The sequence below is a fragment of the Microcebus murinus genome, chromosome 10, assembly GCF_040939455.1.
Source record: "Microcebus murinus isolate Inina chromosome 10, M.murinus_Inina_mat1.0, whole genome shotgun sequence".
NCBI lineage: Eukaryota > Metazoa > Chordata > Mammalia > Primates > Cheirogaleidae > Microcebus > Microcebus murinus.
Genome location: NC_134113.1, coordinates 20,430,614 through 20,446,272, shown reverse-complemented (window position 1 = coordinate 20,446,272; position 15,659 = coordinate 20,430,614). Strand labels below are relative to the sequence as shown.

General features: G+C 38.3%; 1 protein-coding gene across 4 annotated transcripts in view; it reads left to right on the top strand.

The window, feature by feature from the left end:
• Positions 1-15,188, top strand: part of NR1H4 (nuclear receptor subfamily 1 group H member 4) — a 72,524-nt gene extending 57,336 nt beyond the window's left edge. For all 4 annotated transcript variants that reach the window (XM_012787636.2, XM_012787635.2, XM_012787633.2 and 1 more), the window contains 3 exons: positions 733-879; positions 13,288-13,401; positions 14,569-15,188. In XM_012787636.2, coding sequence (XP_012643090.1) covers positions 733-879; positions 13,288-13,401; positions 14,569-14,807 — 500 coding nt within the window. In that variant the 3' untranslated portion in view covers positions 14,808-15,188. The remainder of the gene's footprint in view (positions 1-732; positions 880-13,287; positions 13,402-14,568) is intronic.
• The last annotated feature ends 471 nt before the right edge of the window (positions 15,189-15,659 follow it).

Sequence of the window (15,659 nt, the reverse complement as noted above, 5' to 3'; positions counted from 1 at the left end):
TCACCGTAGAACCTGGGGGTCAGTGTCCTGGGGCACAAAGAGTGAGGGGAATAAGGAGCAGGAAGTGAGGTCAGAAAGGCTGCTGGGGACTGTACCATATAAGCCTGGAGAAAGGACTTTGGATTTTCAGGGCAGTGTATTTTCCTTTAGGTTGGCAATTCTTCCCATATTTTTCTGATTTTCCCCACCCCATATGGTGCAGTCCTGAGTTCAGAACAGATACCACAATATGACTTTGGTTGGCTTTTTGGGGAAATGCTACACATTCTGTAGATTGACTGAAGACTCATGGATCAGCCAAATATTCTGGATGCACATAACGTTTTCTCTGGCTTGCCGATGCTTCCATTCTGCAAAGTTGGCCCTTTCACACCAGGTGTGACAAAAATAGTGGCTCAAAGAGTATCTGCCTAACTCCGGTTTCTGAGGGTTGCTTCATCTGAATCACTCTGTCTCTGACATAATATATGTATCTGGTGAGGACTTGACATCTCCTTTTGCCTAACTCATTTAATAAATCCTATTCAATAAGATAAAAGTTGGCTTCTATTTTGGGGAGTAGAATAAATACTTATTGACTCAACTAGCCTACCCAATTGTAAAACAATTACAAAATCACTTTATGGAAATATTTTATCAATGGTGATGAAATATTGTTATACATATACAATGTGAAAAATTGTTATACAAATACAATTCCTTGATATTGATTTGATTATCATCTTTACCCAGGATTTCAGACTTTAGACCATGAAGATCAGATTGCTTTGCTGAAAGGGTCTGCAGTTGAAGCTATGTTCCTCCGTTCAGCTGAGATTTTTAATAAGAAACTTCCATCTGGACATGCTGACCTATTAGAAGAAAGAATTAGAAAGAGTGGTAAGTATTTGGTTAGTGGTAAAAGAGTTTGTTACTGCAAGTAAAATTAGCACACCTCCATGAAGACAGGGCTCTGGCCAATCTTATACAATATTATATGTCCATTGTGCCTAGCATGGAGAATGGTTTTAAAAAGATATGTGTTAAATAGGACTTTTAGAGCCTTTTCTTTCTAGAGTATTATTAATATCATTCTATGATGGACTGAAATAAGTTTAAAGATTTTAAAACCAGTATTTTAGAATAGAAATTGGAAGGAAAGTTTTCAGGCTGATCTGCATCTGTGATATAAGTACAGTAATTTAAAACTTGGAAATTATTTTTAAAAGCAGTCTTTCCATAGTCATTATGTCTCTTCCTCCTAGTTAAAAATTAAAATTATAATTAGCATCATTGGTAGATGTAAAAAATACACTTTTAAAACAGATGCATTATTCTTAATATATTCATTGATTTACTAGTTTAACAAACATTTAAAGGCAAGGTACTATGGTGGCAGTAAGAGAGAAATCTTCACTGTTCCTTACCCTTAGAAGCTTCTAGTCTAGTGAGGAGAGATGAACTGTACCTGATTATAATAAAATGTGGAAGAGAAAAACTGAGAGAAATGAAGACTTCTAGTTGGGAGGGCTCTGAAAAGGTTCTGTTGGCAGTTGAGCTGGGGCTTGAATGAGATTAGATTTGGATACCCAGAGTGGCGGTGCAGAAGAGAAAGACCAGCAGGCACAAAGGGAGAGAGGCAAGAAAGCTCAGGATGTGCACACAAAGAAGAGTTTGTAGCTGAGTTGATTGGATTAAAGAGAAATTAACAAGGAAAAAAAGCCAGAACCAGATCATTGAGGGTCTTGAATGTTGGGCTAAAGATTTTGCTATTTCCTCAGTAATTTTGGAAGATTTTTGAGCTGAGAAGGGAAAACACCAAAATCAAGCTTTGTAAATCTTCCAGCAGTGTTAGGATAAGCCTGTTAGGAGGTGAAAGGTTTCAAGGATATCATCCTTGCTGCCAGGAGAAATGGAGAGGACAGGAAGGATCTGGGAGATATATCACTGCAGCTTAACATTCTTTGAAAGACATTATGTTGTCAAGAAATATGGATTTTTGGCCCTGGACATATTTTATCACCTACTGTTCTGGGCCTTAATTTATACTCTGTGTGTGTGTGTGTGTGTGTGTGTGTGTGTGTGTGTGTACAGGCTAAAGGAAAATAAGTTGAGTCAGGTAACCTCTAGAGCACAATCCAATCCTACAAGTCTTATTGTTTTTCTTCTCTTAACTAATTCATTTTTTTCTGACTGGTGATTTAGCCAGTCACTCAGCCATTCAGGCAGCTACTGAAGTATCCTGATTTTAAAGCTACAATCAGTAACTGACAGTTCAACTTAGGAAAGAATTAAAGGACACAAACTAAATTTTCACATGGATAAATTTTGTTGTTGATTTAAGCAATTGAAGGTAGATTGGTGGTTATCTCTTTATATAGCAAATTATGGTGGCTTCAACCTGTGATAGATATAGCCTCACCAGCATACATTGGTCGTTTATTTAGTCCTGGCTTGGTGCTCTCTTTAGGAAAATCCATGAGTCAAATCTAATTTTTAAAAAAACTAATAAAGGGAGATAATGACATGTGACAAAATATTATTCATTTTCCAGACAGGTCTCTTTAACTCTCAAAGAATCATACTCTGGTTAATGTGTGTTCAGTATATTCATCAAGAAACTGTGGTGATTAAGGAAACTGTGAAATCCAGCTTGAATTTAGGGTTCGTTATTTATTTGCTGCATGTTTCATTTTTAAAAAAAAGCTATTGAAATAGATTCCATAACCAATTTTATCCCTTTGAAATCATGTCTAACTTTAATATTCTGCCATTTTGCCTGGATTTCGATAATAAAAACATCACAAGGCAGGGTCTTCCTCTTTTTGAGTCAGTATTTTATCCTAGACACCTAGCACATGTCTGGCTTGGAATGGATGCTCAACAAAAACCTGTGGAATGAATGGAGGTTTGTCTTCAGTTATGAAGCCTGTCCATCTATTTACTTTTCAGATGGTTGTTCTCCTGAATATCAGAGTTATTTGTATCCCAGACTGACAACTAACTAACAAAAGGTCTCATTTTTCTAAAACTTGCCTATACTAGTTAATCTGGGGAACAGATACCTCTTTTGCATTTGAGTGTAAGAAAAGGAGAAAGGCAATTTGGGTATGGAAGTTCTGCTGTGTTCTTTCTCTCCTCATCCACAAAGATGAGTCATTTAAAGTTGATTCAGGTGCCAGACAATATCTATCATATGAAATGAAGTGTTTTGATGATAGGATATCTGAAGGGAAATTGTCTAGTAGCTGTTCTCTCTCTCTCTCTCTCTCTCTCTCTCTCTCTCTCTCTCTCTCTCTCTCTCTCTCTCTCTCTCTCTCTCTCTCCTGGGTGCTCAGGTTCCTTTTTTCTAAATCTTTGACTGGCTTCATCAGACCTCCTGGGTCCTGAGCCAAGTCAGGTGCTGCCATTTTCATGGTGACCACCAGGTTAGTACTGGGTCCTTTCCCCAGCCTGGATGAGGTGGAGAAAATCCCTTCTGCTCTGGTTCATCTAAAAGAAAAAAAAATTAGTTTTCTCAAAAAGTTTACTGAATTAGTAAGAGGAAAATTATAAATGTTTATAATTTATATATGTAAGCATAAAATGCATATTTACATAATGTCTGGGGCTGTTAATGATAATACTAAAAGATACTTATTCAGCACCTACTATGTGTCAGGCTCTATTCTAAGTGTTTGTGTGAGCTCTAGTTCCTACAAGAAGCAGATACCAAGATGGGACTGAGTGTGCCATTTCCCCCAGTTGGGGGAAATGCCCCTGAAGAATAAAGGGGGGGGGAGCAGGTGTAGGCCAGGACATGATAACACCACACTGATCTGACACCTGTGAACAGAGAGTGGGAAGGAAGGATTGGCTATGAGAGCCTCAGACCACAGCGCAGTTCTGAGAAAGTCTCAGGCAGAACAACGGAGAGGGACCTAGTCCAAGCTGCCCATTGACTGGGCCAGCACTGACACACCCATTGTGCAGTTGGGAGACAACCAGTGTAAATATGTCCTCAGTGTTCACAGGGGCAGCAGCACGTGCTAACAGCGGGCAATGCTCCACACTGCAGCTGTCCTTAAGGGAGATCCAAATGGAGCATCTCCACGGCCAATGCCGTGCTTCACAAAAATGTCATTTGCTCTTTATAACACCTCGAGTAGATATTATGAGTCCTACACCAGACCTAGACCCTGTTAATACCAATAACTTCCTTCCTCCAAAATCTGAGTCCCAAGCATCTCTTCTCTCTAACATTACCCCGTAACTTTCCAGCTTACCCGCTTCCAGGACCCTGATTCCAAGGATTCTTTGTCCTAAAACAATTTCTATTCATTGACCTCTCATCCCACTAACCCTCTGGTCATTGATTCTATTAATACCACCATTTGCCTGACCTCACTTCCCTCAGTACTTGACTTGGTGTTCATGGTCCATCAATATGATCACTTCCTTGGATCATTCACAGCATATCCTCAACTCCTTGTCTTTCTCTCACCAAAGGACACCCCATCTCTGAGTAAATACAACTCTCCACCTACTCTGTGCTCAAACCTGAGAACTGAAGCCGTGTGGTTGTAGGTTAATGAACACACACCTCGAGTGGACCTCAGCACCACCCATGTATCCCCTTTCCCACTCTTATTCTTATGGGAAACCATCTCACACCTTCTTCTCTCTCTTCAAACTTCCAACATCTCTCCACCCTCATTCTCACCTGATAACCTTATTGATAAAAGGTCTATTTCAATAACATGCCATAAGAGTTAAGGCTCATGGAAATGTGGTCAAACTTAGAGGAAGATGGACTTCCAAGCTTAGTCAATATGCCAAGACTGGGATCGTCATGAGAAACAAGGCTGGGGCCAAGTTCCTAGAATTAGATGCAAAATGGGGCCCCCCAGGGTTTCCTGAGTCTGGGCCAGAGCCCAGCCTGTTGGGGTAAGTGGAGTGGTCCTAGTTATGAAGAATCCGAAGCTTCAAGGTACATGCTCACACGCAGGTTCCCTTGACTTCTGGCTGCCCCACATTTCTGGAGCCTTTCTGCAACACATCAGCTACCTCCAATTGGCAGAAACAATGTCCTAGTCCTCCTTTTATCAAATTGAGCACTTTACAAGCACCTGTGTTTTTGCCTGAAGAACACCTCTGACGATGAGTCGTAGAGTGGAGATGACCAATATCCCCTCAACCTTAAGAACAATCAAGCTATTCTGGCTCACATTATCATCTCAGAATACCTCCCCATATTTCTCGGGGTGGCTCAGTAGCCCTCCCCCTCTCCCTTGATGAGCCCTGAGTCAGTGTAGAATCCTGTTGTTTTCATTTGACTCTGCCAGTATGGTAATCATCTAGTAGCAAGGGAGGATCATATGCACTGGGGACTTGTTTATCTGTTCATTCATTTTTGTTTTCTTTTTCCAACAAATTTTTATTGAGTACTGCCAGGGGCCAGGTACACTGGGGAGGCAAAGATGAATAAGATAAAGTCATAATCCTCAAGGACTTCGTCTTCCAGGGGAAATATACATGAAAGTAAATAGTCATGTATCATATATAATTTTAGTTAGAGGTTTGGCTGCTATAACAGAGACTAAGAATAAAGAGGGCTCAAACAAAATAGAAAGTTGTTTCTGTCTTGTAATAGCCTGGGCATGAGGACTGATAGGGCAGCTTCATCGTGTCTTTCTGTGTTGCTGCTCATCCATCCATAGACTGCTGACTGCACCATGTGGTCTGAAGTGGCTCCCCATCATTTTGGTACAACCAGATTCCGGCCAGTGGGGAGGGCAGAGGAGGGAAAGAACAGCCCACCCTCCGTGTGAGGGTGTGACCCAGAAGAGGCATACACTACTTCTATTGACTTTCCACTGGCAAGAACTTAACTTCTTCATCATACCTTGAGACAAGAAGCAGGGAGACTTGCAAAGAGAAGAACACAATAACTAAGCAAGTAATGATGAGCATCTTGCCGGTTAAAATACATATAATCAATAAGAAAAGAAAAAACCTTGCTTGTAATTTCATAAGTTTCAGAACTTGTGATTCTTCAAGTTTCAGAAAAGTTCAAGAATGAAGTTTTCCAAAATATGGTCAATGTAAATAAATATGCATGTCTCTAGTTCATAATAAGATACTTTCCCCAAATATCAACTGCATATTGTGACAACAAAAACCACCCAAACTCACATGCTGCTTCATAGTTTATTGTCTATAATGATGCTTCCATCTATTAATATTTATGAATTTGCTTCTCCCAGTAGATTTTCAGAACATTGCCTCTTCCACATGCCACATAAAAACCTGATCTTGCAAGATGACCTTTAAGAATAACTTTTTATTCTTATGCTAATACAACACATTCTTATTTCTATTGTACATTTAACTCCAGAGTAACATGATGTCTGAAAGTTGCATTGTTTATGCCTACAGAACTCTTTAAAGAATAGACTGTGAAATTTCTTTTCTTGTTCTTCAAATTCATACTCTTTTGTTATTATTAAATCCCGATTATATACACAAAGATACTGTCTCCTCAGGTGCTTATACTTAATGAGAGATAGTGTTTATTTATGCTAATTGAGGCTTTAGAACATATATCTGATAAAACCTGTGGTTGAATTATTTCTACACAATTCTAATGCATCAATAATTTTATTCCTAATCTAGTATTATAATACAACTAGGTTTTTAAGTCAGAGTTTTTAATAATCATATGATATAAAATGATAGGACTGAGATAGGCTTGCTAATGCTGAATGAGTTTACATTTTTAACATTAAGGAAATTACCAATAACCTCTCACAGATCATAGCAACTTATTCTGTTCATTTCAAATATAAATAACCCCTGAAATTTATAGTAGTTTTTGGCCTTTTTGGATGCCCACAAGAGACATAAAAATATTCAATTAAGTATTTATATAACAATGTGTCTTGTGATTTTTTTTAATGTTTTGTTTTTACGTACATCATCTTGTTAGTACTACTCCCAATGGCCCCTCATACGTGCATGTTACAGCTAATCATCAGGGTGTCGGGAAATAAAGGCAGTTGTTCTAACTCAAAGCCCAGCACTCTTTCTATACCTTGCACCTGACACTCACCAACGTCTAATATTTGCCCAACTATCGGCTAGTAGGGAATATAAAGACCTCATAAAACACAGTTCCTGCCCTTCAGTTGAGACATGAAGTATGAGCGGCATTTAGGAATTTCAAATTGCTTTTAAGTAAAGGATAAAATGAATAGGGACAATGAGGTCAAGGAAAGGGATAATCTTATTAGAGTGAGGAAGTTGCTGCTAGTTAGTATTACCATACCAAAGTACGTTGTGCTGATTTTTCTGCTCTATGATTTTACTGCTTTAGCCTTTGCAACCTGTACAACATGAAAACAGGTATCAGAACTCCATTTTCCCAAGATGCAAATCTAAGCTGACTATCAGTTCAGATACTGACTTTGAAAGAAGGGTTGAAAATATAAAGAAACAAATGGCAGAATATTTATTGGAAAGGGTAAAATGCTTAAGTTAAAGTTTAGAATTCCTAACATCTCTAATTTTGCTTTTCAAATTGGCCACATTATAATTTTGGCATGGGAAAATTTGGGACTCAAATTATAGGAAGAATCTTCACATTAAGAGGAAGTATTACAGGAATACAAGTGACCAGATTCCCATTCTCTTAGGCCGAACCCCTTGTTCCTCAGCTCCACTTCCCAAGCCCTTTGTACTTGCTCAGTTTGGGATGTTATATATTTATTTGTGTACATCATCCCCCTGGATCCAAGGGAAACAGGTTCCAGGACCTCTCTTGGGTACCAAAATCCGAGGATGCTCAAATCCCTGATATAAAATGGTACAGTATTTGCATATAACCGATGTACATCATCCTGTACATTTTAAATCATCTCTAGATTACTTGTAAGACCTAATACAATGTAAATGGTTGTTATACTGTATTGTTTAGGGTATGACAAGGGGAAAAAGTTTGTACATGTTCATTATAGTCACAATTTTATTTCCAAATATTTTCAATCTGTGGTTAGTTGAATCCATGGATATGGGGAACCCACAGACATGGAGGACTGACTGCATCTTCCTCTTCCACTGATCTGTTAACGGCTTGAGGACTTCGTGCTCCCAGCACTAACACAGTGCCTGGCACATGTTAGGTACACAAATATCAGTGAATTTTGTTGAGATGAGTCTGATACCTGACAGTACAAACTCTGGCAATTCCCAAGCACCAGTGAGACCTAATCTGGCCAGATAATTTTTAGCCACTAGGACCCATGGAAAGTGTATTGTTTATTAAGCATTTTAAATTAAATATTTTATTTTGAAAGTCGTTCTTTTCTGAATTGGTGCTTTGATGGCAGCTTTTTACTTAGGGTCAAGAGTATGGCACGAATGACTCACTAGGGAGAGTTTAGCCATTGAAGTAGAGGACAGAGTCCAGTCTCTTAGGCCCACAACAATGTCTTCATTATCTTAATGGCATCCTTTGTCCCCATTGCATCTCGCAACGATGTCACCTTTGTCACATGGAACTAACAGAACATACTACAACCTAATTTAGCCAACATTTATTGATCTCCTATCATGCAGGAGGATGAGGAACCAGCAGGATGCAGGTTCTTACAGATAGAGAGAGGAGTAAGAAACACCTATGCAGCACCCTTTATGGGCCAGGCATTGGGGACACAGTAACTGGTTCCTGCTGTCATAAAATTTATATGGCATTTCATACTCCAGTGGGAAGGAGAGATATATGAATCATGATAGGTGCAATAGAAATGAACATAGATAAGGAAGCAACTAATTATGCTTCTCTGTGACAGGAAATCTCTCCCAAGAAACCAACATTTGAACTTGGCCTTGAAACATGGGTGAGGTGCCTTAGTTAACAAGGGTCCTCTCTCATATTTCAGGGGAAAAAAGCATGAAGACAGAAAAAGTGTAGCTCCTTGCTAGGGGAGCTGTCAGAATGTTCTTGGCTAACAGTAATAGAAAATCTAACTCAATATAGCCTAAAAAATAAGGAAATGTATTAGCTCAAATGAGAAACCCAGAGGAAGCATGGCAACAGAACTGGTTAATTCAGCGGCTCAACCATCCATCAGAAACAAAAATCCTTCTCATATTCCTGCTCTGCTATCCTTGGCTTTACTCATAGGCTGCTTCTCCTCCTGGTCATCTAATGGCCACAGCAGTTCCAGGCATTAAGTCCAGGCACAACAATGCCCAAAGGAAAAAGAGGTGGTCTCTTCCTGAGTATGAATCTTTCTTAAGAGCTTCCCAGTAGACTCTCCTTTAGTCTCATGGGCCAGCATTGCATTGCTGTCCCTGACTGCTGCCGCTTCTGATGTGGGAAATGAGAGTGACAGTGACTGGACCTAGGGTTGGAGCTAGGATCTGCCTCCATCACGGAATATGGCTATGGGGGAGGGATGGGGAAGGTAGACAGGTCGTGTAGGCAACAAACTGAATCAGCTTTAGGAAGCTAGAAGAATCGGTGTCATTAATTCATAGGGAAACCGTCGGGACAGTGAGAACTTAGTTTGAAAGGAAAGCAGAAGGCAGACATAGCCTTGTGTGCCATGTCAGGTATACCCTAAGCTTTCTGCTATGGGGCGGTGCCATTTCTAGAGCAAATGGTAACATTTTAAACATAAACAATATATTCAGTCTAGCTTGAGAATGTCATTTATAATAAATCATACATAGAGGTAATTTAAAATACCAGAAGATGTGTCTTGTATAATATGCACGCACAAACATATATAATATGCGTGCACACGCACACACACACAAATAAACCTGCTTTGTTTTTGTTCCCAGTTAAGACCAGGAAGTTAATTAGTAAATAAAACGCATTTATATTTAAAACAACTTAAAGCAGTATGGTATTAATTCTATCAAATGGCTATTCTATCAAAGAATATTCCTGATCATTGAACAATTAATTTTTCAATCACAAACTTTTTTTTTTAAGAGGTAGGTGGAACAAATAAGAAACAAAGGAGGAGAAATCATAAATGATTTTTTGCAGCTGGGAACTTTTCCATGGCAAAGTCTTTGCAGTTAAGTTATAAAATAGCTCCCTCTTGTGGTCAAAAAGTCACCTACGTGGTTGTGCAAGCAAAAAGGAAGCAAATTTGTGCAAGCAAAAAGGAAGTAAGTCTCCAGGAAGAAGGAGGAAGCCGGAAAACTGGAAAAGGCTGTCCCCTTCAGGATGATGTTATTGTTACATTTCTTATGTTAGAAATTGCTGGTTTGCAAACACTTGAAACACCCACTTTGTTTATGCCGGCACAGTTAATTCTGGTTGTTGACTCTAATTCCAAAAGCAGATTTATATTTGATCTATCAATAGCAAATTTTTTTTTCTTAAACTCTCCTATTATTTGTTTTCTACATTTCACTATATTCACTCTTGGCTTTTACAACATGCACAAGATGAAACAATCATAATAAACATTTTAACCTAATTTTTCCCAAACATTATCAACTGTAATTAGATATGTCTTGGAGGTGACATCTTTGGAGGGTAAGTAGGGATTTAGAAAGACAAATGAAATGGAAAATTAGGTAACCGAAGGTGATTTTTTAAAAACCAGATATTTTCAAATCAGTTGCCTTGAATATTATCCCCAAATTCTCATGTACTATTAAAATAATGGCATTACCATGAATTATTAATATTGTTTTAGGTAACTACAACCAATGGGTGTAGTCCCTTAATGCTGAAAAAAGCATAAAGATTGACATTTTTTTGAAGATGAAAAAGAACAACCTTACCAAGAAAATACAGATCTTAGTTTAGCTCTAATATCTAGAAAAATAGTGAGGCAAATCACACTGATTCGACCATTTGTATTTATTCCCTATAATTTGCGGGATTTTTTTTTTAAAACCAACATATCCAATCAAAACAAATGTGAATTAAAAATAAATAATAAGAAACCTCCAACATAGTTTTATAAAAACAAGAGTACACAAATTTAAGATTAGGATGAATAAAGATTAAGATGAACTAATATATTGATTCAATTCTCCTGAGTAAGAATAATAATGGCTATTATAATTATTTGTTCTAACATTTATTGAAGGTTTACTGTGAACCAGGCATTGTGCTAAGCACACTACAGATACTATCTTCTTTAACATTACTGTTCTACAGAGAATACATTACATTACACATTACAGCATTTCACAGATGAGAAAACTGAGGCTTAAAGAGTCTAAGCAACGTGCCCAAGATCAAGTCATTGAGCCAGACGTCAAATTCAGAGCTGGCTCATGACCTCTTACCACTCTGCTTACTGGAAGCCAGAGCTGATATTTCCAGGCTCACATACTCCAATCCTCTGCATTTTAAGCTGTATCTGGTTTGCTCATGGGTATTCTGTTCAATCTGTAACAGCTGGGTAAAGGGCAGTCTTCCACGTGATGCAATCCCCAAGTTGTTCAACAAAGACACTGTTGTTAATAGAGCCCACTGGGACCAATTAAAAAACCCAAAGTCGAAGGGGAGAGGAGTGTGGTATTTGGACTCGAGAGGGAAAGGCCAAGGATTCAATTTGGGAAGATTCTTTATATTCTTCTAAAGGTGAGAGGATTCAGACTTTCTGATAAGTTCGCTCTCTGCGAAGTGTACCGTTAGATGATAACTATACTCGGTAGCATCTGGAAGCAAATCTTATTCTGGTTTGGTTCAGCCAAAGCTCTTTGGCTCTAGATCTGGTTTGCGAAGGAAAAGATCAGTCTATTTCCATCTGGATGAGTCCTGAAAAACTCATCCTCATCTTAATTCATTCTTAAGTCACATCACAGGTTTTTTGTTGCTGTCGTTTTGCTTGTTTTTCTGTCTCCACGATTCCCCAGCCAAAGGCTCTTTTGCACAGAACAGGTGCCAAACTACTATTTGTTGAATGAGTGGGGCAAATGGCACAAAGGAGTCTTAAATTACAGAGAGGACTGAGCTAGATAAAGGAGAAGGGGGATATTCCAAGTAGAGAGAAAAACATCTACAAAAACTGGGCAGCGTGACTTGCCTGGGGAACCGCGTGTGGCTGAGGGTGGCCAGAGGAAAGGCTGTGTGAGGGAAGGTGGGGCAGCTTAGTCACAGCTCACCGTCAGCACTCTGGAGCCTGCCAGCTGTGGTTTGAATCCTGCTCCTACCTCTCACCAGCTGTGTGTCTTTGGGCTAGTTATATAACCTCTCTGAATCTACCTCGTGGGATTTAGAGATATCAAATGAATTCTAGCACAATAAGTGTTTAGAACAGTGCCTCGTACATGGTGAGTGCACACTATACATGAACTCCTGTTGTTATTATCTCGAGTGGTGAGATAGGCAGGGGACAGGTCTCAGAGGTTCCTATGCACAAAGGGAGAAAATTAAAACTGTATGTCAAAAGCCACAGAGTGTTTTTGAAGGTTTATAAGAAGAGGTGGGGAGAAAGATTTGAATTTTTAGAAAGGTCATTCTGGTATCTGAATAGAGGGTGGCTGGAAGACAAGACTGAAGGCCGGAAGACCAGTAAGGAGGCAACTGCAAGACCTAGATGAAGAGAGTTGGGAGCTTAAACTAAGCCGGTGCCAGGTGCAGTAGAGAGGGCTGTGGATATCACTTGAGACTGAGCAGGTAGAAGCCACAGGACTGGACACCTGAATGTCAGTTGTCAGACCAGGCAATTGAGTGGGTGAGGCTAGCAGCCACTGAGCATGGAAACGCCAGGACAGGAGTGGATTTGGAGGAAATTGCAAGAGTTTAGTTCTGTACACAGTGTCCTTGATTTTGGACATATTGAGTCTGAAGAGAACATCCAAGTACCAATGCTTAGGAGGCAATGGATAAATAAAAGGTTTGCTACTTCAGAGAGAGAGAGATCAGAACACTTTGATAAGAACCCTGGCCTATTTATTAAATGAAGCTGTTTACGTTTTTGGACTGAAGAACAACCACTTTTTGTTAAGATGCTATCTCTGCATTGATTATAGATATTGATATTAAAAAGATTAACTAAATACCATCTAGAAAACAGTGAAGTTCCTGGGATTCTTTTGGCAGTTTGGGAGCATTATCATTTATTATTCAGTAGTGACTGGAACAAAGATAATGCTGAATAGGCTGTATATTGAAGATTTCGTTAACTGATCTTTGCAGTGACCTTCCTTTGGGATCTATAAGTAAGTATTTGAATGTGTGCATATGGGTGCAAAAAGTAACATATGTATATATATATAATGTGTTTCTAGATTTACCCTTTTCAGTTACTCAAAACTTTTATTATGATTCTGCAACTTCCCTCACAGGTATCTCTGATGACTATATAACGCCTATGTTTAGTTTTTATAAAAGTATTGGGGAATTGAAAATGACTCAAGAAGAATATGCTCTGCTCACAGCAATTGTCATCCTCTCTCCAGGTAATTTCTATGTTATGTTTTAATTTTTATGCCATGTTTTCCTCTGTATTATAGTAATAATATTTATTGAAAAAAATCCGGAAAACACAGAAATATAAGGAAAAAGTAAAATGGCCTACAATTCTACCATTCAAATTGAACCATTGCTAACAGTTTAGTGTAACAGTCAGTCTTTTTTCTAAACATGATACTCATTCATTGAATAAATGTGTATTGAACACCTACTGTGTACTAAACATAGTTCTAGACATTGGGGATACAGCAGGATACAGCTCCCAAGGAGCTTACATTCTAGGAGGGTGAAAAAAAATAATAAATGAAGAAACAAATACAAATAATTTTTCAGGAGGTGACAAATGTTACAAAAAAATAACAATGAGACTATAAAGAAAGAAAGTGGCAGGAAAATGCTATTTTAAGTACTTTTCAGGGAAGGCTTTTCTAAGTGGTTGATATTTGAGCGGGGATACAAATGAAATTATATACTTTTTAACATAATAGAGAACACACTGTGTCTTCTAAGTTTACATTTCTTCAAAAGTCTTTTCACAAGTCATTAAAAAATTATATTGGTAAGAGTTTGTTGTAATATATGCATAGTATTCCATTGTGTAGATATATAAACATTTACCTAATTTTTACTATATTCAGGATATTTCCAAATTGTCCTAAACAATGTTGAAATGAATACCTCTGTACATAAAACGTATCTGTGTTTTTATATGTAATAATTTGGGAGCAAGTGCTAGTTGTTACTTTATTTTACCATAAAAATTATAATGTATGATAAAAAAAAAAAAAACTTTTCGGCAGAACCTACTAAAATTATGCATGTGCCCTATGGCCCAGCCATTCCACTGCTGAAGCTATACCCACCAGAAAGGACACTATGTCCACATTTAGTGTTTCTGGTTGGAATGGGAATTTAGGGAGGTTTCTTTGGAGCATTACATGTCCTGTATCTTGATCTAGTTGTGATTACATGAATATAGGTGTGTGTGTGTGTATATATATAAAAATTCATCCAATTGGACACAGTGTGTACATTTTAAGTGCACAACATTTGTAAGCTTACACTTCAGAAAAGTTAGCATTGCTGTAATTATGCCAAATTAATGCTTTTCCACTTTTTTCTGTTTTGTCGTTTTATTTCCAACTTCAAAACAGACAGACAGTACATAAAGGATAGAGAGGCAATAGAGAAGCTTCAGGAGCCACTGCTCGACGTGCTACAGAAGTTGTGTAAGATCCATCAGCCTGAAAATCCTCAACATTTTGCCTGTCTGCTGGGCCGCCTGACCGAACTGAGGACATTCAATCACCACCACGCGGAGATGCTGATGTCATGGAGAGTGAACGACCACAAGTTTACCCCACTTCTCTGCGAAGTCTGGGATGTACAGTGATGAGCATTGCAGGGGAAGGGGCTGGCTACTTTTTTCACTCATGCTATAAATCTGATGTATAACATTCCTTTGTTTCATTTGTACCTGGTTTCATCCAAGGAATCTTGATGAATATTTATGTAATAATTACACATATAATTTCCACAATTGTAAATACGGGGCTAGATAGAATCACTTTGTCTGCATTGTATTTCACAAGGCTTCGGGGAATCCTACGTTCTAACTGGTATGCCCTGTTTGCCTAATTAAATTGATTGTTACTTCAATTCTACCTGTTGAACTGGGAAAAAAATCTCATTTTGCTCTTCCCTTTAACATATTGGATTTATTTTATTAAAGAGTTGTATTCAATTTTGGCAATAAACCAAACATAATGGCAAATAGGCTTTTCTTTGGGAGCAAAATTTGACAAATATAAAAACTCTTGTTTCTTTAAGTGCTGAAAGACATCCTACTGAACCTGAGGGGGTAAAATTTATAGAAAGATACACTCTCCCAACATAAATGACACTTTTCTCATCCCAGAAAAGTCCTGGTGAATATTCTTTCATTTGTAATAACCCTCTGATCATTTCCTTTTCTTTGAAGTTCAAAGAGAATAGCGCAAAGAAAACTTAACGATTTTCACATAAAATATTCCCTCAGGCATTTCCTTTTCCCATAGTTTGGGTCTTAGGCCTCATTTACAATTTTAGAATATACAGATAACTACAATGGTGGGACCTTCCCTCATGTCTCCTAAAAGTGCTCACTATTGGCTTCAGTGTATACAATTAATCATTTTTCTGTTTTGTTTTGCTTTTTGAAAACACTCCTACAGCTGGGTGCACAGCTGTTGTACACTTCCCCCAA